At 37.3% G+C, this 27,348-nt stretch overlaps 1 protein-coding gene across 1 annotated transcript in view; it reads left to right on the forward strand.

Annotated features, from left to right (window-relative positions):
- The window catches only part of mn1b (meningioma 1b), a 42,410-nt gene extending 15,185 nt beyond the window's left edge, over window positions 1-27,225 (forward strand). The window contains exon 2 of the mRNA XM_061986229.1: window positions 25,912-27,225. Within this exon, the coding sequence (XP_061842213.1) occupies window positions 25,912-26,117 (206 nt within the window). The 3' untranslated portion in view covers window positions 26,118-27,225. The remainder of the gene's footprint in view (window positions 1-25,911) is intronic.
- The last annotated feature ends 123 nt before the right edge of the window (window positions 27,226-27,348 follow it).

The raw sequence follows: 27,348 nt of genomic DNA on the forward strand, positions 1-27,348 counted from the left end.
TTTGTAGTGGTCTTTCTTGAACTATTTGGGAAAAAAAGATAGGTTTTTATTTATATTTATAAAGGATTTTTGAATTGTTGCTATTTTTAGAATATTTAAAAAAAAATCTCACGTACCCCTTGGCATACCTTCAAGTACCCCCAGGGGTACGCGTACCCCCATTTGAGAACCACTGCTCTAGAACAGGGACTCTCAAACTGTACTTAGTACACGGCGGGCTCCATCTAGTGGTACGCCAAAGAATCAATTGATAAAAGTACAGTGTTTTATTTTCTTATATACAAACAGAGTGTTACTGTTCAAACTGCGTGTAATGTTACAGTGGTCATACATATGAAATATACTTGTTAAATACGATTTTTGATGAATATTTAGGCCTACTACGCCACTGTATGTTATTGTTGGTCATTATGGTGGTACTTGAAGAGCCTTATTTCTGAGGTGGTACTGGGTGAAAAAGGTGTGAGAATCACTGATCTGAAAAGAAAGAGAAACAAATTGGATAACTTGAATAGAAAAACCTTCGATTATTGGTTCATGTGTGTAACTTTTAAAAATGGATCAAATCCACGCCAACATAGTTTCTGCGCGGCCGTTGCAATAGATCGTACATGAGAGCGGTGGTGTGTGGGTGCTGTGATCTGTGTGGTGAGGAACATTGCAACATTTTTTAAAAATTTTGTTTTCCTAATTTTTATTGATGCACACATATTAAAAGTGCAATTTCAATGTTAATGATGTGCATTTATTATAAATAAAAAAATGAAGGTTATGGCAAGCAGGAAAAATTGTTTACATTATTTCCCTTATATTCTGTAAATGTGTCAATTAATGAATCCGTGGATATAAAATTGTTTGTTTATTTTGTTGACCATAGACCGGAGAAGTAATAAACTAAACTAAACTATATTACATAATGAGGCTATAAAATGTGTTTTATCCGATTACTCAGATTAATCCAACAAACCAATCGCTCCATTGCTCTATTTCTAAAATAATTGACAGCTGCAGCTGAGTCTATCATATTCAATGCAAATGAAGTCATTAATCTGATTACACATGTTTGAAAGCACTAAAAAAAACAAAAACAAAGAACTATTTTTTTTTCTTCTGTAATGTGCTAAAAGAGAATAGAGACGGAGAAGTAGATCAATATGTCACGGACTGGGACGACACGCCGGACAGGTCATAGACGTGCGTATGAGTTATGAAGGGCTCACTAAATCACTTCCCATGTTCTGCTTTGTGTCTGCTTTCCTACGCAGGGATCCTTGTGGCCGGAGAGGTGTGTGTGTGTGTGTGTGTATGTGTGTGTATGCATGAGAAAAGGTAACAAATGCTGAAGGCAGTGCCTGCCTGGGCAAGCTCCTTTTTTTTCTTCTTCCTTTAAGTTGTAGGCCAGAGAACAGAAAGGAAATTCAAACCAAAATAACCCCTGTGCACCCCCCCTTATCCACCCACCCACCCACCCACCCACACACACACACACACACACACACACACACACACACACACACACACACATACTGGTTATCATTTGGAATGGGGACCAAGTTTTTGATCATCACTTGTGGGGACCACCCTTTCTACAGGTTGTGGAGGGATAAAAAAAAAAAAGAGGTAAAATAGCCACTGCCCAGTTAGCTCATACATGTCTTTAAATCTCTGGATTGATGAAGTAATGTGCTGATCATTCTTACTGGGAAACCCTGGGGAAAAGAGAGTTAATATGGTTCATGGGGACCAAATTTGTATGAAAACTAAACCAGATTTTGTTTTTGGAAAAATATATTAGTTTTAACAATATCAATATCAATATGGAATGCACTCCCAACAAGTGTAAAAGAAAGGGCATCTCTATCCTCCTTCAAAACCGCACTAAAAGAACACCTTCAGGCAACTTCAACCCTAAACTAACATCCTCCCTTCCACATCCCACCTCCCCGGATTGTAAATAATCAAATGTAAATAATCAAATGTAGATACTTGTTCTTATGCTTTCTGATCTCTCTCTCTATGTCCACTACCTGCTGTGCATATCCTACCAAGTCAGTCCTACACTGTTCCAATGTCCATTTCTCTGATGATGCAATTATTGATGACTGAAGTGTTGATATCACATACTTGCCAACCCTCCCGGATTTTCCGGGAGACTCCCGAAATTCAGCGCCTCTCCCGAAAACCTCCCGGGACAAATTTTCTCCGGAAAATCTCCCGAAATTCAGGCGGACCTGAGTGACGTGTCGACAGCCTGTTTTCACGTCCGCTTTCCCACAATAAAACAGCGTGCCTGCCCAATGACGTTATAACTGTAGAATGATCGAGAGCGAGTTCTTGGTTTCTTATGTGGGTTTATTGTTAGGCAGTTTCATTAACGTCCTCCCAGCGCGGCAACAACACACAACAACAGCAGTCACGTTTTCGTCTACCGTAAAGCAGTTCGTCTGCCGTAAACAGCAATGTTGTGACACTCTTAAACAGGGCAATACTGCCATCTACTGTACATGCATATGTGACAATAACATCTATGGCTTTTAAAGAGTGCACAACTGCGCACACAACAAGGAGATGAATCAGAATGCATCATCAGAGAGGGTGTTCAGCATGGTTAGAAAAATAGTGACAGAGAATAGAACAAGGATGGACAATTCAACCCTTAACTCAACAATGAGTAGATGAGTGTTATGTGTGTGTATATGTGTAAATAAATTAAAACTGAAATTCAAGTATTTCTCTTATTTATTTATATATATATATATATTTATTTATATATATATATATATATATATATATATATATATATATATATATATATATATATATATATATATATATATATATATATATATATATATATAAGTCAAGTATTTCTTATATATATATGAAATACTTGACTTGGTGAATTCTAGCTGTAAATATACTCCTCCCCTCTTAACCACGCCCCCCAACCATGCCCCCCGACCACAGAACCCCCCCCCCCCCCCCACCTCCCGAAATCGGAGGTCTCAAGGTTGGCAAGTATGTGATATCAACCAAACCTAACCCCCCCCCCCCTCCACATCCCACACCCCGGATTGTAAATAATGTAAATAATTCAATGTATTCAATGTATATACTCTGATGATTAACTTGTGTGATGACTGTATTATGATGATAGTATATATGACAGTATATATCTGTATCATGAATCAATTTAAGTGGATCCCGACTTAAACAAGTTGAAAAACTTATTCGGGTGTTACCATTGAGTGGTCAATTGTACGGAATATGTACTTCACTGTGCAATCTACTAATCAAAGTTTCAATCAATCAATCAATTAATCAATCAATCACAGTACTATTAATGCCAGGATAACAAATGTTTCACTTTTCTATCATTTAAAAAGGTTTCCCTTTTAGGGGACCTGTTTTTTTTGTCCCCATACCGTCAGAGGTCCCCTAAAGGTGACTGTGTAAACAGAGCCATGTCCTCATTAAGTAAGCCTTGCCAGAACACACACACACACACACACACACACACACACACACACACACACACACACACACACACACACACACTCTCTCCTCCTTTCCTCTTCTGAGGCAAAGGTCATAGTTTGGGAGTCGGGGAAAGTTTTTGGGGGTTGCAAAAGGGCCTCACATGCCCTCCTTCGCTAACCTTCAAGACCTGGGGCGCACCTTGAGCGGCCCCCGTCCCATTTGGTGTATGGAGAGCACATTTTGACAAGGAAGAGTTCTGCTGTGCACAAACCTCCTGGTTGGAATCGGACGTTTTCCCCCGTGGATGCTGACGGGTTCTTTGTGCTGACAAAGGCAGAATTCTCTCACCACGCCATCTATGGCGCTAGTTGTTATGCTAAAGGAATCTGACCTGATGTCACACGGTGTCATTGGAGCCGAGGCCTTTGGGTGTTTTTGTCAGCGGAGCGCGGCGGCCTGATTGGACGGCGTGGCGTTCCGAGAGGATAGGGTCGCGCCCTCGGGATCAAAGGTGAAGTGTCGTCATGGAAGTAGAGCTTGGGATAGAAAAGGGCAGAGCCGCGGCGCTTTGAGATTCTGGAAGCATGGGAAATCAACGTGACGGCCGTGAGGAACGGGGCGCCCGAAATAAGAAGCCATGTAAAATTTCAACTCTCTAGCGCACACTTTGTCTTCTTTTCCTGCCATCCTTCTGTCCTTTTTGAAGCCGCAATTCACTGTTTTGTTGGACTTAGAGTCATCAATGAGATGAACTTCAAAGCTCGGGGTCATTTAAAAATGTAAGCGTGGGCTGCAAAAAGTAATGGTAGTGAGCAGGGGCGTACATTTAATTTGTGGGCCCCCCATACACAAGGCTCCTAAAGGGCCCCCCCATACACACACACTTGGTACGTTGACATGCACTAAAAACATAATTGCATGGATTTGGTTGAAATCAGCTTTTTAAAACACATGTAAAAATTTATTTTTTTGACTTTTTAAAGATGGGATTAACATATCTACACTGCAAAAAGTCAGTGTTCAAAAACAAGAAAAAAAATTACAAAATAAGGGGTATTTTATTTGAACTAAGCAAAATTAACTGCCAATAGAACAAGAAAATTTGGCTTTAAAAAAGTAGTTTTATCCTCTAAAGGCCTTAGTGGCCACATGCGTGGACAGCACCTTTTAGCTCTTATTTCCAAAATTGTGTACAGTATTGAATTGGGGTCTTATGCCGACATATGGACACTTATACTGCTATCTGGTGGTGTCAGAAGAATATAACATACAATGGAATTTGGAGGAAAAAAAGTGTAAAAATAAAAATGTTACATGTTTGTGTACATATGGACTAAGTACATCATATTAAAAGATGATTTTTTGTTTTTATTCTAATTAGGGTCCAATAAGCCCAAATAGCAAAGAGAAATAAAAAAAAGCATGTAAACGAACAGCTTGGCCCTTAAGATCAAATCAAATCAAATCAACTTTATTTATAAAGCACATTTAAAATTTACCACAGGGGTAGCCAAAGTGCTGTACAATGAGCAGGTTAAAAGATACAACGAGTACCGAGCAAACACAACACAACACAAACAGAACATGATAAAAAATAAATAATTAAAATAGAATTAATAAAAACATAAAAACAGGATCACAGCAGGTGTATTATGGGGCGCCATTGCAGGATGGATATCACTCAGTGTTAAAAGCCATGGAATAAAAGTATGTTTTTAAGAGAGATTTAAAAACAGGAAGAGAGGAGGCTTGTCTAACACTCAGGGGTAGGTCGTTCCAGAGCTTGGGAGCAGCAACGGCGAAAGCTCTGTCACCTCTAAGCTTCAGCCTTGTGTCAGGGACCGTCAACAGCAGCTGATCGGCTGATCTTAAGGATCGGGTGGGGCAGTAAGGCTGAAGGAGGTCGGAGAGATAGGTTGGCGCGAGGTTGTTTAGACATTTAAAAACAAATAAAAGGAGTTTAAAATGTATTCGGTAACGCACAGGGAGCCAGTGAAGGGACGCTAAAATAGGGGTGATGTGCTCACGTCTGCGAGTCTGTGTTAGCAGACGAGCAGCAGAGTTCTGCACGAGCTGCAGGCGGGCGAGGGAGGCCTGGCTAAAGCCAACATACAGGGCATTACAGTAATCAAGACGAGTCGAGATAAAAGCGTGGATTAATTTCTCAAGATCATGTCTTGATAGAAGCGGTTTCACTTTCGCTATTTGGCGTAATTGATAAAAGCTTTTTTGAACGACGCTGCTGATTTGTTTTTCGAATTTAAAATCTGAGTCAAACTTTACCCCCAGGTTTGTGACAGAGTCGCTGAGATACGGGTTAAAGGTATCAAATAACTAGGGATGTGGCGATCGGTCGCCCGTCCGTTTGGTATCGGCCGATTTGCATGAAAAAATACATGGTTGCCATTGCTGATCGATGCCTTTATTTTTTTTAATAGTATTTATTTATTCATTTGGTAGGTAAATCATAATGCAGGTAATGCAGTGCAAAAAGTCAGTGTTCAAAAACAAGAAAGAAAAAAAATACAAAAATGAGGGGTATTTTATTTGAACTAAGCAAAATTATCTGCCAATAGAACAAGAAAATTTGACTTGTCAAGACTTTCCAAAACAAGTAAAATTAGCTAACCTCAATGAACCCAAAAATACCTTAAAATAAGTATCTTCTCACTAATAAGTGCACTTTTCTTGGTAGGAAAAAAAGGGACCTTTTTGCTCAATATGTTGAAAAATATTCTTAAATGAAGTAAATGCTAGTGCCATTATCTTGGCATAATGATATGCGCTCGGCATCATGATTTTTTTTTTCATGCTTGAAGTAAGAAATTATTACTTTAAAAAAGTAGTTTTATACTTGTGAGTGTTGATGACACAGCTTTGCAACAGTTGATATTCTAGTTCCAAGCATGTTTTACTCAATATAGGTCATCAAATCTCAGTAATAAGCTGGAATATCTTACTGAGATCATTTAGGACCAAAACCCTTAAAACAAGTAAAACACTCTAACATAAAATCTGCTTAGTGAGAAGAAGCATCTTATCAGACAGAAAATAAGCAAATATCACCCTTATTTGAGATATTTAATCTTACTTACATTTCAGTTTTTGCAGTGTAGAACATATCTAGATAAACCCCCCTAAATACAAAATTTGGTAACACTTTAGTATGGGGAACATTTTCACCATTTATTAGTTGCTTATTAACATGCAAATTAGCAACATGTTGGCTCTTAATTACTCATTATTAAGAACTTGTTAATGCCTTATCCTGCATGGACTTATTATACAACCAGTAAGCCATTAACTAAGAGTCTTCCCTCAATAACATCAGAATTATTTCTTATTAGTAACTAGGGATGTCCGATGATATCGGACTGCCGATATTATCGGCCGATAAATGCTTTAAAATGTAATATCGGAAATTATCAGTATCTGCTTCAAAAAGTAAAATGTATGACTTTTTAAAACGCCGCTGTGTACACGGACGTAGGGAGAAGTACAGAGCGCCAATAAATCTTGAAGGCACTGCCTTTGCGTGCCGGCCCAGTCACATAATATCTACGGCTTTTGACACACTCACAAGTGAATGCCATTCCTACTTGGTCAACAGCCATACAGGTCACACTGAGGGTGGCCGTATAAACAACTTTAACACTGTTACAAATATGCGCCACACTGTGAACCCACACCAAACAAGAATGACAAACACATTTCGGGAGAACATCTGCACCGTAACACAACATAAACACAACAGAACAAATACCCAGAACCCCTTGCAGCACTAACTCTTCCAGGACACTATAATATACACCCCCCGCTACCCCCTAGCCCCCAACCCCGCCCACCTCAACCTCCTCATGCTCTCTCAGGGAGAGCATGTCCCAAATCCCAAGCTGCTGTTTTGAGGCATGTTAAAAAAAATAATGCACTTTGTGACTTCAATAATAAATATGGCAGTGCCATGTTGGCATTTTTTTTCCATAACTTGAGTTGATTTATTTTGGAAAACCTTGTTACATTGTTTAATGCATCCAGCGGGGGATCACAACAAAATTAGGCATAATAATGTGTTAATTCCACGACTGTATACATCTGTATCGGTAATTAAGAGTTGGATAATATCGTAATATCGGATATCGGCAAAAAAGCCATTATCGGACATCTCTATTAGTAACCGTAACCCTGAACCCTAACCCTTATATGTTCCCCTAGTGTCCAAATAACTTTAAATTAAGTATTTGTTACTTTAATAAGCAACTAATTAATGGTGAATATGTTCCCCATACTAAAGTGTTACCCAAAATGTTTTGATAACAAAAAATTCCGTATGACTATATATAAATGTACATAATCTGTCATTTTTCACTTGCAAATGTGTCAAGTTCTTCTTTACGTCAGAGTGCAAAGTAGAGAATAGCTGATACACATAGGATTGGTACAAATCTTAACAATACATCAATATTAGTATTAGTGCATCTCCTGGAGGTTAAGTCTCCCCCTGTCTTTAAACAGTACTTGGGCCTCTGTTTGTAACTTTAATCGAGGGTCCTTGAACGCACCACAGTCATGGGCAACGTGATGCAAAAGTGAAATTTGTATTTAACTTTCCCCTATGCTGCTACATATACATTATTGTATTTTTACCTGTCCTCTACACTGCAAAAAGACAGTGTTCAAAAACAAGAAAAAAAAATACAGAAATTAGGGGTATTTTATTTGAACTAAGCAAAATTATCTGCCAATAGAACAAGAACATTTGGCTTGTCAAGACTTTCCAAAACAAGTAAAATTAACTAACCTCAATAGACCCCAAAATACCTTAAAATAAGTATTTTCTCACTAATAACAACTGTACTACTATCTGAGTACGTATTTTTTATTGTTTCATTGAAAATAAAACCGCAAAGTCCATTTGGCTGTCATCTGTTTTAAATTATGAGACACAATTGTGTCAAAGTCATGATTTTTTTTTTACATGCTTGAAATAAGAAATTATTACTTTAAAAAAGTAGTTTTATACTTGTGAGTGTTGATGATACAGCTTTGCAACAGTTGATATTCTAGTTTCAAGCATGTTTTACTCAATTTAGGTCATCAAATCTCAGCAACAAGCTGTAATATCTTACTGAGATCATTTAGGACCAAAACACTTAAAACAAGTAAAACACTCTTAACATAAAATCTGCTTAGTGAGAAGAATTATCTTATCAGACAGAAAATAAGCAAATATCACCCTTATTTGACATATTTAATGTTACTTAGATTTCAGTTTTTGCAGTGTATCACCTCATACTTGTCCCAAAAATGCCTAAAAGGTGAACTTTGTCTTCTTAGACGTTCGTAGTTTGACGACCTTATTATTGAACTTTTCCTGGCTATATTAATATCATGTTAACATTTATGATGTTGTTGTTTTTTTTTTAATGAATTACATATATAACGGAGGCCATTTTTCATTTAAACTTTACAAAAGCCATGCACCCCCTGTGCTTGGAGCTCTGTACAACATCTCCCACTTAGAAGTAAATATCCCCTGGTAGTGAACAAAGTCTGTTTCCTTCACGTTGATGCTGGTTGTGTGGCAACATGGAATCTACATGTGTGTGTGTGTGTGTGTGTGTGTGTGTGTGTGTGTAAGGTATCAGGTAAATAACAAACTGCTGAAAGCCATACAAGTGAATTACATGGAATTTGCTTCAGGCCTGGCCGTGGTAATCTTGCCTGTCTGCGATGCGTTTAAAGACATCTCGGCGTATTCGCCCGCTCGCACTTTTACCGTTCCCTCTGTACCGTGGCGTGTTCTCCCCCCCCCGCTTATTGATGCTGAGCTCTTGTTCCCGGCAGACGAGCAGGCCATTATTGAGATATTACCGTGGATATGAAATCGGTGTTAGTCAGTGACAAGATGGATCTTATTGGGGATGATAGATTTCCCAGTGTGTAAAAATGTCACGGTGATTTGGGATTGTGTGATGTGGAATTTCACACCGCCGTTTCGACTTTGTGAACAGACACACCGCCGTGGATAATGCGTTCAATTTCGGTTTCTATTCATGCAAAACCACACACCTTCAATCCCGGCTAAATGGTTGATGTTGTTGTTGTTAAATGTGTTTTCATTACCAATTTTGCGGTCTACACGGCAAAAACTGAACTCTAAGTAAGATTAAATATCTCAAATAAGGGTGATATTTGCTTATTTTCGGTCTGATAAGATAATTGTTCTCACTAAGCAGATTTTATATTAGTGTTTTACTTGTTTTAAATGTTTTGCTCCTAAATGATCTCTAAATGATCTCTTGCTGAGATTTTATGACCTATATCAGGCCTGGGCAATTACTTCACTCGGGGGGCCAGATTTAGATAAAAAAGTGTGTCTGAGTGCCGGCATATCTATTTTTAGGAACACTAATACAAAACCTCACAATAATAATTGAAAGCTAAAAACGTTATGACAGACCGCCTTAAAAAACAGAATGGAATTTGACATTTTTTTTTACTGAATGAGACACCCAGAATGTACACGAAAATAAAGAATGTGGGATTTACAATATTAACTATGAAGGATAAAACACTGAATATTGACAACATATTTTACAATCAACCGAAACGCAACCAAATGCAACAAACAGTGAAATATGAACGCGAAGGTTAAAAAAAAACTCCACCTACAATCTGAGATATCTCATAGTGACCAAAGTAACTAATTAGATGACCATAGTAACTAATTAGATGACCATAGTAACTAATTAGATGACCATAGTAACTAGTATATCATGCAGATTCCAAGCATTGAAAGACTTAGTATAGTTGAAGACTTACGGTCATTAGAAAACATCACTGCACATCATAAGGGCAGCTACACTTTCGATCTTAAAAATCTAAAACAATTAGTTAGGAATATCTGGCGGGCCAGATTGAAAAGCTCAAGGCTCGGGCCTTAATTTGCCCAGGTCTGACCTATATTGTGTAAAACATGCTTGAAACTAGAATATCAGCTGTTGCAAAGCTGTGTCATCAACACTCACAAGTATAAAACCACTTTTTTTTAAAGTAATAATTTCTTATTTCAAGCATGAACAAAAAAATCATGACTTTGACACAATTGTGTCTCATAATTAAAACAGATGACAGCCAAATGGACTTTGCGGTTTTATTTTTAATGAAACAATAGAAAATACGTACTCATATAGTAGTACAGTGGGCACAGTACAATAAACGGACAGTTAATATTTAAACATTTCACATGTGACATTTTTGACAATTTTGAACAGAAATAGTTCATGCACATTCAGATAAATTCTTCAAAATTACAATAAAAAAACATTTGGCTGGGGGCCGGGCTGAATATATATATTAGGGGTGTAACGGTACGTGTATTTGTATTGAACCGTTTCGGTACGGGGGTTCCGGTTCGGTCGGGAGGTGTACCGAACGAGTTTCCACACGGTTATATTAAGTAGCGTACCACATGTTGTGTAAACAATGCACACCGAGGCACAACAAACGGCATGCCAGCAGCTAACGGGCTACGATAGACTGACCATACGTCTGCTTTTCACCGGACATGTCCTCTTTTGCGGAGCTGTCAGGGCGGAGTTTCTTACATGCCTCAAAGGTCCGGCATTTTGAGTTAGGGTTGCGCGTATTTTCATTGTACGTTCAGGGTTAAGAAGGGGTTAAAAACAAAACTAATTGTGCGCACAGCAGCATTCACGAGGGAGGGGCAGAGACAGAGAGAGAGAGAGAGAGTTATGATAAACGCCAGGCTCTGCTTTTTATCCATAGATTTATCAGATTCAATTTTTTATTATCAATAGCAGGGGTGTCAAAAGTGTGCCCCGGAACCCATTTGCGGCGCACAGCTAATGTTTTAAAGGCCCACGGCACATTCTAAAAATATTATTAAATTAAACAAAAACATATCAAAAGTGAAATAAAAAAGCTTAAAGGTTAAATGTAATTTAGAAAAAGTTGCAATGTTGACTAATAAAACAAAGCTGTTTTTTTTTCCTTTCAAACTGTCATTGCTCAAAACATAATATTGAATCAAAATCAATGTTATTATGAATTATTGACCTATCCAAGGTTCCCGATTACTTCACATCAAATATTCCACTAAGAAAAATATTTTTGGTGGAAGATTTTGCAAATTTGGTAAATAAATAACCCAAAAATGTATATTTTGTTGTTTTCTTACTGTACCGAAAATGAACCGAACCTTGACCTCTAAACCGAGGTACGTACCGAACCGAAATGTTTGTGTACCGTTACACCCCTAATATATGTATATATATTTATATATAGTAGCATTTACTTAATTTAAGAATATTTTTCAACATATTGAGAAAAAAGGTCTCTTTTTTTTTTCTATCAAGAAAAGTGCACTTGTTAGTGAGAATATACTTATTTTAAGGTATTTTGGGGTTCATTGAGGTTAGCTCATTTTACTTGTTTTGGAAAGTCTTGACGAGCCAAATTTTCTTGTTCTATTGGCAGATCATTTTCCTTAGTTCAAGTAAGATACACCTAATGTTTTGTATTTTTTTTCTTCTTGTTTTTGAACACTGACTTTTTGCAGTATACAAAGCGAGCGTTCGTCCGTTTTTATTACGAGATAAGTAACTTCCATCTAATCTGAGTGGGGGTCACATCTAAATATGTGCATGTGTGTGTGTGTGTGTGTGGAGCAGCTGAGGGCTGGTGTTGGTATGGCAGCGGCGGCAGCGGTTGGCGTGTTGTGTGTCTTTAGCCGAGCGTGTTGTCAGTTTGCAGTGTGTCAGCTGTGAGCCAAGGGAACGCTTGGCTGCCTATTCAGGCCGGTACGGACCCCGCTGTGCCCAGCGAGCATGAGCTGCCGGCGGCTGCTGGAGGGCGCTGAGACGAGGGAGTGCGAGTGGGTGGAGGGGGGAGGCGATACTGGCAGGAGGGAGGGGGAACAGGGGGCGAGGGCGGGTGGGGGGTTGTGGTTTGCAGATTTGCCATGCTGAGGTGCATATAACCGGGCCCCTCTGGCAAATGTTAGATCTCGTCAGTGGCACCGCCAAATCCTCATTTTCACGTTGGCTCCTCGGGAGAGATATTTTTTTTTATTTAATTTTTTTTACCCCCAAATCCTTGCAGAGTGGAAGGAAACAACGGGGAGGCTTGGCTGCTTGACCTTTTACCAAATCCTCCACTTTTCCATTCCAGTGGTCACAGTCCAGACAGGCTGGGGGGCAAGCTTGCATGTCTGCCTCTCTGGGTTGTCCTCGCTGCTTGGCCAGGCTGGGATTTGGGAGTGTGGCGGGAGAAGGGGGGTGGGGGGCTGGGGGGGGGTTTGACGCTGGTAAACAAAAGCCCCCTTTTTGCACCGAGCAGTGCACTCTGTTTTGGGTGTGCGCTCTTTTAAAGGTATCAAGTAACTAGGGATGTGGCGATCGGTCGCCCGTCCGTTTGGTATCGGCCGATTTGAATGAAAAAAAATACATGGTTGCCATTGCTGATCGATGCCTTTATTTTTTTTTTATAGTATTTATTTATTCATTTGGTAGGTAAATCATAATGCGGGTAATGCAATGCAAAAAGTCAGTGTTCAAAAACAGAAAAAAAAATACAAAAATGAGGGATATTCTATTTGAACTAAGCAAAATGATCTGCCAATAGAACAAGAAAATTTGGCTTGTCAAGACTTTCCAAAACAAGTAAAATTAGTAGAGATGTCTCGGCCGATAAATGCGTTAAAATGTAATATCGGAAATTATCGGTGTCGTTTTTTTTATTATCGGTATCGTTTTTTTTTATTTTTATTAAATCAACAAGCAGTGCACCAGAGATCATTTAGGACCAAAACCCTTAAAACAAGTAAAACACTCTTAACACAAAAAAATAAAAATAAATACAAAATGAAATAAAATAATAATAATACTAAAAAATATAAATAAATTAGTGCACTAACCCAAAAAACCTTCCTCCCCCATATAAAGTTTTTATTCTAATTAGGGTCCAATAAGCCCAAAAAGCAAAGAGAAATAAAAAAAAGCATGTAAACAAACAGCTTGGCCCTTAAGAGGTTAAAGGTGTCAAATAACTAGGGATGTGGCGATCGGTCGCCCGTCCGTTTGGTATCGGCCGATTTGCATGAAAAAATACATGGTTGCCATTGCTGATCGATGCCTTTATTTTTTTTAATAGTATTTATTTATTCATTTGGTAGGTAAATCATAATGCAGGTAATGCAGTGCAAAAAGTCACGGTTCAAAAACAAGAAAAAAAAAAAATACAAAAATTAGGGGTATTTTATTTGAACTAAGCAAAATTATCTGCCAATAGAACAAGAAAATTTGGCTTGTCAAGACTTTCCAAAACAAGTAAAATTAGCTAACCTCAATGAACCCAAAAATACCTTAAAATAAGTATATTCTCACTAAAAAGTGCACCTTTCTTGGTAGAAATAAAAGAGACCTTTTTGCTCAACATGTTGAAAAATATTCTTAAATTAAGTAAATGCTAGCTAGTGCCATTATCTTGATATAATGATATGCGCTCGGCATCATGATTTTTTTTTTCATGCTTGAAGTAAGAAATTATTACTTTAAAAAAGTAGTTTTATACTTGTGAGTGTTGATGACACAGCTTTGCAACAGTCGATATTCTAGTTTCAAGCATGTTTTACTCAATGTAGGTCATCAAATCTCAGCTACAAGCTGTAATATCTTACTGAGATCATTTAGGACCAAAACCCTTAAAACAAGTAAAACACTCTAACATAAAATCTGCTTAGTGAGAAGAATTATCTTATCAGACAGAAAATAAGCAAATATCACCCTTATTTGAGATATTTAATATTACTTAGATTTCAGTTTTTGCAATTTTTTTTGTCCCCACCCCCAAAAAATAAAAATAAATACAAAATGAAATAAAATAATAATAATACTAAAAAATAGAAATAATTTACAGAAAAATAGTACAAGTAAAATAATAACACTCCCTCCCACCTCCCCGTCCTACATGTCAGTCACAGTGGGTAGCAATGTACTGCCTTCCTCTTCACCACAAGCAGATAGAGAATCACAATACCCGAGAAAAAGGGAAAAAAAGAAACAAAAGTAAAAATAAAAATCACAAACATACAGAGAATTGTCACTGAATAAAAACAACAACAACAAAAAAAGAGTTGAGGTAAGTGGAAAGGTACATTGTCAACAGTGAGTGTCACATTTGTCCTATAGTGTCTTTAATTTAGCTATGTAACTAATTCTGCAGCCCCGGGTCAAGTCAAATTGTTTTAGTGTTCCCCTCAGATTATATTTATTTTTCTCTAAATCTAAGAAAAACATGATGTCCTTAAGCCATAGGGAGACCTTGGGTGCAAGCTGTGATTTCCACTCCAATAAGATCCTTCTACGAGCTATTGATGATGCAAAGGCGATACTATCCCTAAAAGTCTACTCAATTTTTTATTTCTTTGATCGATGCCTTTATTTTTAGTGCATGGGCTGACAAGCGACTAGCACCGGGGTGCCCAAATCGTCCTGCCGAGTCGTTTTGCTTTCACACATTTTTAAAGCCCACACAATCATTGTCACACATGTCCGCAAGGCTAACTAGTTGCCACCTATCAAACCTAATGATCTCCACCACCTTAAATAATGATAGTACTGGATTAGACTACTTATCTTTTGTGCTTAAAATTGCTGCTTTTAGCCCATGGCCCACATTTTCACTCTGGCCCCTGGAGGCAGGATGTGTCATTATACACAATGTGGAGCGACCCCCCCCCCAAGATAATAATAATGATATTTAAGAAATACAGTTTATTTGCTGCAATGGAGGTATTGCGGCAAATAAACTGCATTTCTTAAATATCATTATCAAAGTAGCATTATCACTGGAGGAGGAGGCTAAACATGTTACAGGCTGGGAGCAAGCCAAGAGCGGGCATGCTAATAGTTAAGCTAGCGACTAAAATGGCTTTACACAACACCAAGGCAGAAGAACTTAGTAAACTTAAAGAAGTGTAGACCAGTGTTTTTCAACCACTGTGCCGTGGCACACTGTGCCGTGAGATACAGTCTAAATTCACCTATTTGGGTTAAAAATATTTTTTGCAAACCAGTAATTATAGTCTGCAAACGATGTGTCGTTGTTGAGTGTCGGTGCTGTCTAGAGCTCGGCAGAGTGACCGTGTAATACTCTTCCATATCAGTAGGTGGCAGCCGGTAGCTATTTGCTTTGTAGATGTCGGGAACAGCGGGAGGCAGCATGCAGGTAAAAAGGTGTCGAATGCTTAAACCAAAAATAAACAAAAGGTGAGTGCCCCTAAGAAAATGCATTGAAGCTTAGGGAAGGCTATGCAGACCAAAACTAAAACTGAATTGGCTACAAAGTCAATAAAAACAGAATGCTGGACGACAGCAAAGACTTACTGTGGAGCAAATGTACATCCGAACATGACATGACTGTCAACAATGTCCCCACAAAGAAGGATAAAAACAACTGAAATATTCTTGATTCCTAAAACAAAGGAGATGCGGGAAAACATGAAACTGCTACAGGAAAATACAAAAAAAAATAGGAGCGCAAGACAAGAACTAAAACACTACACACAGGAAAACAGCAAAAAACTCAAAATAAGTCACGCCGTGATGTGACAGGTCGTGACAGTACACCTACTTTGAGACAAGAGCTATAGTGATGCATGCTTGGTTATGGTTTAAAGTCATATCCAACAATTGCGACAACAACTTTTTACTGTCAACTGAGTTTCGTTTTTTAGTGATTTCTGCTGGTGGTGTGCCTTTGGATTTTTTCAACGCAAAAAATGTGCCTTGGCTCAAAAAAGGTTGAAAAACACTGGTGTAGACGGAAACATGTAAGTAAGCAGTTATTAACAGGAAATTAACAAGTAGATTAATAAGAGTTGAGAGAGGAGGGCAGATCGATTCAATAAATTGATGGTGTTGATACCAAGGGTGGTATCAGTATATGATCGATACTAGAGTGATTAGGTCGATATTTTCATTTTTGCACAAATATTTTTTTGTTGTTTTTCTTAATGTTTACAAACCCAGTGAATAATTCCCTACTTATGTGAGGACTTTGAGGGCAAAAACCAAAAGATATAAAGAAGTACCGGGACAAAATTTAGATTTCAGAAGTGTGGAAGGGAGGACATAACTCGGTTGGTAGAGTGGCCGTGCCAGCAACTTGAGGGTTCCGGGTTCGATTCCCACTTCCGCCATCCTAGTCACTGTCGTTGTGTCCTTGGGCAAGACACTTTACCCACCTGCTCCCAGTGCCACCCACACTGGTTTAATTGTAACTTTGATATTGGGTTTCACTATGTAAAAGCGCTTTGAGTCACTAGAGAAAAGCGCTATATAAATATAATTCACTTCACTTTAATTCACTGCTTGCGTAGAGGGGGGATAGGCGTGAAAGGGGCGTGGTTTAAAGGGTTTAGATATGTTTTGGAGTAATATGAAACAAATTGTTCAATGTTTTTTTTGTACAGAATGAAATGAATAACTTTAGTCTGTTTTTTAAGATTGCATTATTATTTAGTTTAATGTTAATGGAGCCAGAACACTGCCAGTATTATTTGGTATAAAAAAAAGTTGTTTTGGCAACAAATAAATATAAACATTGAAAGAATACAATATTTTTGGTGGATGTTTTTGATGCCAATATTCATATTTTTGTACACTTTTAATTGTTTTTGTGTATTTCAAAGGTTTTTATGATTGCTTCTCTTTTTTACGACGTTGTTTCTTTTTTTTTTTCAGTTTCGTTTCTTTTTTTTATAGTATGAAAATAATGACAGTGTTTCAGCGTGAGGGGCGGGCGCTTGTGGGCGGGGCTTATAACCCGGAAGCAGTTTTACGGGACTCGGGCACGCAAGTAAAACACCGTAGAAGAAGAAATTAAAATTAAGTTTAAACAAGCTTCTAAATATGAAATTATAAAGAAAGATATGTTTTTTTTTACATTTATCTTGAGTAGATCTGTATGTGTCGAAATCTTGTGTGACCTCCTATTATTACTTTGACTACTTCGTAAATCACTCTGGTCAACTTTGTTTCTTTCACAATAGTTTTTTTTTATATATGCAGTAGATTTTCAGCATTAAGAAGTTATTAGGATACATTTATGTTATTTATTAAATGTTTTAATTTCTTACTGTGTATAAATTCTCTTAACAAAGCAAAGTCCAGCCATCCATCTTCTTCCGCTTATCCGAGGTCTGGTCGCGGGGGCAGCAGCCGAAGCAGGGAAGCCCTGACTTCCCTCTTATTTACTTCAAAGCAAAGTAAATAACGTTAAACCAATTACTCATATTTATTAGTTATGATCCAGTTTATAGAGAATTTATGATATGATTGTGTATTGTTTAGCGGGGGGTGTATATTGTAGCGTCCCGGAAGAGTTAGTGCTGCAAGGGCTTCTGGGTGTTTGTTCTGTTGTGTTTATGTTGTGTTACGGTGCGGATGTTCTCCCGAAATGTGTTTGTCATTCTTGTTTGGTGTGGGTTCACACTGTGGCGCATATTTATAACAGTGTTAAAGTTGTTTATACGGCCACCCTCAGTGTGACCTGTATGGCTGTTGACCTTCTACTGCAGTGTTTTTAGAGTCTGGTAAAACTGCCTCCGGGTAAACTTGTTATAAGCCCACTCCCCACAAAGGCGCCAGCCCCTCACGCTAAAACACTGCCATTATTTAATACCGTAAAAAAAAGAATTGAAACCGAAAAAAATCTTTACACTAAATGTTAAAAGTTAAATTACCAATGATTGTCATACACACACTAGGTGTGGCGAAATTATTCTCTGCATTTGACCCATCACCCTTCTTCACCCCCTGGGAGGTGAGAGGAGCAGTGAGCAGCAGCGGTGGCCGCGCCCGGGAATCATTTTTGGTGATTTAACCCCCAATTCCAACACTAATCACACAACACTGCCATGTGGGCACTTTTTTTTACTTTAAAATTGTCATTGCTCCAAAAAAAATAAAAACATATAATTGACGGATAGATCTGAAGTTGATCTAGAGTAGCGGTATCCAAAGTAAGTACGTATCCAAAAATGGTAAAAATGTAAGAAGAAAATGTAAACAATACATAATGTAATTGAAAAAACTCAACATGTTATACAAAATTTGAAAAGTCTTAAGTATGCGTAAGATTTACAACCAGAAATGATATAGCTCTGTGTTATAAGTGACTAATTGGATTATTAGTTATCAGTATCAACAATTCAGCTTTTTCTCATTACATTATGTCTTTTTGCTCATTTTTCTGAAATTTTTACAGTTGTTTTTTTTTCTAAAATATGTAGCGGGCCAACACAAATGCCACCTGGCCGCTCTTTGGACAGCCCTAAATAAATGAATAATAGTACACTTTTATTACCTATAACACGTTACCTATAATACGTTTTGTCATATTACCTATAATAAGTTTTGTCTTTAAACATATGTAATGTCTGTTTTTAGCACCCCCCCCCCCCCCCCCCCAAATAAAACTACATCAAAATGGCCCCTGAATTCTTTGACTTTTTCGTTATACGGCCCTTGGTGGAAAAAGTTTGGACATTCCTGGTCACCCTGAGGTGGCCGCTTTCCACCTGGTGCTGATGTTTGACTTGTCTCCATTCAATATACGAACAGCCTCCCTCTGCCAAATTACATCCATCGGCTTTTGTTTACTTATTGTGTACTACTGACTTTGTTTTGTTTACAATTGTATGTGATAGAAGAAAATAAGGAACCAGTGTTGTCTCGATACGAAAATTATTTTGATACTTTTCTAAATAAAGGGGACCACAAAAAATTGCATTACTGGCTTTATTTTAACAAAAAATCTTACGGTACATTAAACATTTGTTTCTTATTGCAAGTTTGTCCTTAAATAAAATAGTGAACATACTAGACAACTTGTCTTTTATTAGTAAGTAAACAAACAAAGGCTGCGATGAGGTGGCGACTTGTCCAGGGTGTACCCCGCCTTCCGCCCGATTGTAGCTGAGATAGGCTCCAGCGCCCCCGTGACCCCAAAGGGAATAAGCGGTAGAAAATGGATGGATGGACAAACAAAGGCTCATAATTTACCCGCTGACGTATGCAGTAACATATTGTGTCATTTTCCATTGTATTATTTTGTCAACATTATTAAGGACAAATGAATTATTAATCTACTTGTTCATTTACTGTTAATATCTGCTTACTTTCTCTTTTAACATGTTCTATCTACACTTCTGTTAAAATGTAATAATCACTTATTCTTCTGTTGTTTGGATACTTTACATTAGTTTTGAATGATACCACGGGGCGTGTGGCGGACCGGTGCTTTTCAGAGGCGGTATAGTACCGAATATGATCCATTAGTATTGCGGTACTATACTAATACCGGTATACCGTACAACCCTATAAGGAACTAGTTTAAATATTGTGCTGATATTATAAAATTGTCAATAGCATTCACTATATATACATTACAATATTTGCAGTTATCAGTATTGGTATCAAACGATCGCATTAATGGTTGATCGTATCGGAATCCGCAGCATAGAACCCTGATCAGAACTGATCTGTCCCATCCCTTGTTTGCACCTGAGCCCCAAAAGACAATACCGTATTTTTCGAACTATAAGTCGCAGTTTTTTTTCATAGTTTGGCCGGGGGTGCGACTTATACTCAGGAGCGACTTATGTGTGAAATTATTAACACATTACCATAAAATATCAAATAATATTTTTTAGCTCATTCACGTAAGAGACTAGACCAGGGGTCGGCAACCCAAAATGTTGAAAGAGCCTTATTGGACCAAAAATACAAAAACAAATCTGTCTGGAGCCGCAAAAAATTAAAAGCCATATTACATACAGATAGTGTGTCATGAGATATAAATTGAATTAATATGACTTAAAGGAAACTAAATGAGCTCAAATATAGCTACAAATGAGGCATATTTATGCAATATGTACATATAGCTAGCCTAAATAGCATGTTAGCATCGATTAGCTCGCAGTCATGCAGTGACCAAATATGTCTGATTAGCACTCCACACAAGTCAATAACATCAACAAAACTCACCTTTGTGGATTCATGCACAACGTTAAAAGTTTGGTGGACAACATGAGACAGAAAAAGAAGTGGCATAAAACTCGTCCTAGAAAGTAGCAGAAAGATATACATGTAAACAAACTAAGGTGAGTTCAAGGACTGCCAAAATTAGTAGGACAAAACAGCGCTCGCCAAATACTCGAATCAGTGAAGCATGTTTAATATAAACAGTGTGCTTTATAACAATTAGGGAGGTTTGTGTCATGTTTGTCCTCCTACAGAAACCATATTAAAACAAAAAATATTTTTTTTTCCCCTCAACTTTTTCCATTTTTCATACATTTTTGAAAAAGCTCCAGAGAGCCACTAGGGCGGCGCTAATGAGCCGCATGCGGCTCTAGAGCCGTGGGTTGCCGACCCCTGGACTAGACGTATAAGATTTCATGGGATTTAGCGATTAGGAGTGACAGATTGTTTGGTAAACGTATAGCATGTTATATATGTTATAGTTATTTGAATGACTCTTACCATAATATGTTACGTTAACATACCAGGCACGTTCTCAGTTGGTTATTTACCGTATTTTTCGGAGTATAAGTCGCACCTGCCGAAAATGCATAATAAAGAAGGAAAAAAACATATATAAATCACACTGGAGCCCGGCCAAACTATGAAAAAAACTGCGACTTATAGTCCGAAAAATACGGTATGTCTCATATAACGTACACTTATTCAGCCTGTTGTTCACTATTCTTTATTTATTTTATGTTTATGTGCCTTTCAAATGTCTGTTCTTGGTGTTGGGTTTTATCAAGTAAATTTCCCCCCAAAAATGCGACTTATACTCCAGTGCGACTTATATATGGTTTTTGTCCTTCTTGATTATGCATTTTTGGCCGGTGCGACTTATACTCCGGTGCGACTTATACTCCGAAAAATACGGTAGTTACTTCAGGAATAAAAAGAAAACAACTTAAATTGCTTCTTTTCTCATACAAACCTAGTCTTTTTATAGTATAGTATAGTATATATATATATATATATATATATATATATATATATATATATATATATATATATATATATATATATATATATATATATATATATATATATATATATATATATATATATATATATATATATATATATATATATATATATATATATATATAGTATAGGGGCGGCATAGCTCGGTTGGTAGAGCGGCCGTGCCAGCAACTTGAGGGTTGCAGGTTCGATTCCCACTTCCGCCATCACTGCCGTTGTGTCCTTGGGCAAGACACTTTACCCACCTGCTCCCAGTGCCAACCACACTGGTTTAAATGTAACTTAGATATTGGGTTTCACTATGTAAAGCGCTTTGAGTCACTAGAGAAAAGCGCTATATAAATATCATTCACTTCACTTCACTTCACTTCACTAGTAGACAATCCAAGACAAAATTAAAAAAAAATTCTCGGAAGTCCCCATATGGGCGGTTTTTGTTTACCATTTTAAATTTTTCTTGAAACCATCTGTGATGTCACATTGTTTATGGAGATTGCCATTTAGCCTAATACCTCACAGTTGGAATGCGAGCCAGACCATGATTTACAGCTCAGTTCCACACCAGAGCTGTAGCACACTAATGGGACCTTTCTTTTTTTTTCTTTTTTTTTTTGGTGAGAAAAAAAAAAGTTGCTGAAGGAGAAATATGACGGTGGATACAATAGAGGTTGGCGTGCGCCTGTTTCTCGTAGAGTTGTGATCTGCGGCGTATGTGTGACACACGTAACTCAGCCTGTCTCGCAGGCCTCCGCACTCGGAGCCGTGTCTTTGCGCACAACTCTCCGATCCGCCGCAGAGTGCAAAAGCAGAGGTTTCCTGGTGTGCGTACAGGAGATGGGAGAGTCATCAGACTGGATGTCTTCACAAACACTTCCTCTGTGCTCTTGGCTAGAAGGAAGAATCCAAAGCACGTCGTTACTTCTCTCCAAGTTGCGTCTCCCCTCCCTTGCCTGGCAAGTCCACTGCATATTGGCGGGTGATGTATGGTTCGGAAAGCACTTCCTGTCCTCGTCAGTCTTCCCCCCCCTTTTTTTTTTCATTCCGTGACAGAGTGATTTTTCTCCATATGTGCAGCGTGCACCTCGGGCGTCAGCATTAACGCTGTGGCACGGCATATTTTTTAATATGATGTACAATCAACCTGTGTATGGATTTTTTTCTCCAGGCAGCCGTTTAATATGAGCCTTGGCATGGCGGTGACACGGGGTCGATACCTCGGAACGGTCATTAGACCAATAAATTGGGTCAAGCGGGGTTAAAGGGCAGTCTTATCCGTGCTCTTTGACCCTCTGATCAGGGGTCAGTACAGATTTGCAGGCAATGTGTGGAAGGCGTGTGAGAAGAGGCCATCCATCCATCCTAGGGGTGTAACGGTACACAAAAATTTCGGTTCGGTACATACCTCGGTTCAGAGGTCACGGTTCGGTTCATTTTCGGTACAGTAAGAAAACAACAAAATATAAATTTTTGGGTTATTTATTTACCAAATTTGTAAACAATGGCTTTATCCTTTTAACATTGGGAACCCTATACATACTTGCCAACCCTCCCGGATTTTCCGGGAGACTCCCGAAATTCAGCGCCTCTCCCGAAAACCTCCCGGGACAAATTTTCTCCCGACAATCTCCCGAAATTCAGGCGGAGCTGGAGGCCACGCCCCCTCCAGCTCCATGCGGACCTGAGTCCGCTTTCCCACAATATAAACAACGTGCCTGCCCAATCATTATAACTGTAGAATCATCGAGGACGAGTTCTTGGTTTCTTATGTGGGTTTATTGTTAGGCAGTTTCATTAACGTCCTCCCAGCGCGGTAACAACACACAACAACAGCAGATACGTTTTCGTCTACCGTAAAGCAGTTCGTCTGCCGTAAACAGCAATGTTGTGACACTCTTAAACAGGACAATACTGCCATTTAGTGTATTTGATGAAAGCACTTTTGTGCGTGCCACACAGCAATGCATCATCAGAGAGGGTGTTCAGCATGGTTAGAAAAATAGTGACAGAGAATAGAACAAGGATGGACAATTCAACCCTTAACTCAACAATGAGTAGATGAGTGTTATGTGTGTGTATATGTGTAAATAAATGAACACTGAAATTCAAGTATTTCTTTTATTTATATATATATATATAATAAAATAAATATATATTTATAGCTAGAATTCACTGAAAGTCAAGTATTTCTTATATATATATATATATATATATATATATATATATATATATATATATATATATATATATATATATATATATCCATCCATCCATTTGCTACCGCTTATTCCCTTTGGGGTCGCGGGGGGACATATGTATATATATGTATATATATATGTATATATATATATATATATATATATATATATATATATATATATATATATATATATATATATATATATATATATATATATATATATGAAATACATGACTTGGTGAATTCTAGCTGTAAATATACTCCTCCCCTCTTAACCACGCCCCCATTCATCCAGTTTCTACCGCTTGTCCATTTTGGGGTCACGGGGGGTGCTGGAACCTATCAGCTGCATTTGGGCGGAAGGTGGGTTATACGCTGGACAAGTCGCCACCTCATCGCAGGGCCAACACAGATAGACAGACAACATTCACACTCACATTCACACACTAGGGCCAATTTTTTAATGTTGCCAATCAACCTATCCCCAGGTGCATGTCTTTGGAGGTGGGAGGAAGCAATACAAACATAATGCCATTGTAAGTTAATAATACTAACACAAACATGTGTAAATGTGTTAGCATATTAGCTAAAGCTAATGATGCTAGCTTGATTACATTACGATAGCACATACAAATATGCATGAAAACACTCCGACAGACATCACACATCAATTCATACTTACTAAACCTTATATATATATATATATATATATATATATATATATATATATATACGTTAAGTCAGAAAAAACACAGAGGCTATATCATCCCTACAAGCCTGTTTGCAGGTTTCCCTGCTCGTCAGGGGATTTCTATTATTTATTTTTAATGAAAATCCCCTGACGAGCAGGGAAACCTGTGAAACACGCTTATAGGGATGATATAGCCTCTGTATTGAGCACTGTATAACGGATAAACCACAGAAACCTTGACTATATACATGTGTGTGTATATGTATATATACACATACATATATATATATATATATATATATATATATATATATATATATATATATATATATATATATATATATATATATATATATATATATATATATATATATATATGTATGTGTATATATGTATATATATATACATATACATATATATGTATGTGTATATATATATATACATACACACACACATATATATATATATATATATGTGTGTATATATATATGTATATATGTGTATGTATGTATATATGTGTGTATATATGTGTGTATGTATATATATATATATATATATATATATATATATATATATACACATACAGTATATGTGTGTATATATGTATATATATGGGTGTATATATATATATATATATATATATATATATATATATATATATATATATATATATATATATATATATACACCCATATATATATATATATATATATATATATATATATATATATATATATATATATGTGTATTGAATTGAATTCATTGTATATTTTTGTATTAGTTACACTCAATAAATGATTAATCAAAGCAACATAATATCAATCAAAGCTTTATTTGGCAAATGAAATTAAACGATCAATCGTTCAGCCCTATTGCCTTGATCTGTGTGGAAGGGAAACGCCGATATTTGTTTATTTCTATTAATGCACACATGTTAAAAGTGCAATGTTGTTAATGTGCATTTATTACAAAAAAGAATGAAGGTTAAAAATGCAGGACCATTTTTGTTTATTGTAACTATTTTCCCTAAAATGCACATTGAGGCTATTAGAGTGTTGTACACGATTATTTGATTAATCGAACAAAATAATAGATTTTGCACAGTGGTATTAGATAGATATATAGATAGATAGATAGATAGATGGATAGATAGAGAGATAGATAGTACTTGATTCCTTCAGGAGAGTTCCCTCAGGAACATTTTTTTCCAGCAAAGTAAATAATGGTGGTATAAATGGAAATAAAAGAGAAAATATAACAATAAGAATAAAAAGAAAAAGCAACAATAAGAATAAAAATATAACAGTAAAAATAAGAATATAACAAGAGAAACTAGGCAGTAGTGACCATGTTATGAAAATGTATTGCACTGTCAATTGCACTGTCTTTTTGTTGCAGTTTATTTCAGTATTGATAATTAACCGTTTTCCCTTTTTTTTGTCTGCCTGCAGAATCCGAGCTGTCCCAGAGTAAGGCTGGAGCGGGGCCCCCAGGGGCTGGCAGTGGAGGCGGCGGGAACCACCTTCAGTGCCTGTCCGTCCACTGCACGGACGAGCTGGGGGACAGTAAGGGCCGAGGAGGGCCCGTCTCTTCGTGGCGCTCTCTCCACTCTGATATTTCCAACCGATTCGGGACGTTTGTGGCAGCACTGACTTGAATGAATCAAATAAAAAAAAATGTAAAAAAAAGCTGACCCACCGCAAAAGAAGAGGATGAACTAAGGACAGTTCCGAGACAAATAGCAAAGAATGATGATTGTGATGTGATGTAAGATGTCAGTGTGGAAAACTGCAAGCACCTCTTGCCTGTTCAGGGAGAGAGACGCTCACACATACATGCAAACACGCAAACACACACACACAAACACACACACACACATCCAAATATTTTTCGTCACATGCAGTCACTCGCTCACACACTGCAGGCTCCACGCCCAATCTGGAAAACCTCAAGTCTACATATACGATTTTTTTTTCTCCTTCCTTTGCGTTTATTTGTTTTGTTTTGAAGTAAATGATGAGATAGCAAAAGCAGATCAATTCAGTTACCACTGGCTGTATTTGTGTAGCAGTGTTTTTTTTTTTTCCCCTTCTATGTACCTCACATATACATAGAAATATAATGTAAATATATACAGTATGATGAACCTTTCCAGTGTAAGCAGCTGCTTTTTTGCCCAACTTTCATCTGAATTGATCATATCTTGTTCATTTTCCACCCTCAAAAGAAGTGGATTCAATGCAGAAGCGTATCAGAAGAATATGAATATGCATGAATGTATGCTATTTTTTATTTTATTTTATTTTTTTTGTGGTGCAAATATAACTTATTTGCCTCCATGTCCAACCTTGTTCCTGTTTCATTTGCTGCTGCTCATCTTCAAGATATAGTTCCATTTTTCTCCAACAATTTATTCATGAGCTTGTCAACAATTCAGCCAATGGGAACTGAAACTGAGGTATTTGCATAGTTTTAATAAGGGAATTGAAAAAAAAATGGCTATTGGTATTGCACATGTATAATAAGAAAAAAAAATTGCTGTGTGTTGGGCAATCTTGTAATCTTTAAATAATGCTTCTGTTGAGTTGGAATTTCTGAAACTATAGATGGAGGACTGTGACAGCAATTTATGGATTTTTTTTTCTTTTTTCTTTTGTTTACTTTTTTAAGAATAATAAGTAAAGTGCAGTTGTCTGTTTTCCTGCATATTGTATATATCTGTATATGTTTTATTGAGTAACTAAATAACAATAAATATGACGTTAAAGGTGGAACTGTGTCGCCGATCACTCCATTTGTCACTGCACTGCAAAAAAGAGCTGACAAAAAAAGAAAGATAGAAAAGACTAGATTTTAGGACAAATTAAAAACTGGTGAAATTATCTGTC

Source organism: Nerophis lumbriciformis, linkage group LG12, assembly GCF_033978685.3.
Source record: "Nerophis lumbriciformis linkage group LG12, RoL_Nlum_v2.1, whole genome shotgun sequence".
NCBI lineage: Eukaryota > Metazoa > Chordata > Actinopteri > Syngnathiformes > Syngnathidae > Nerophis > Nerophis lumbriciformis.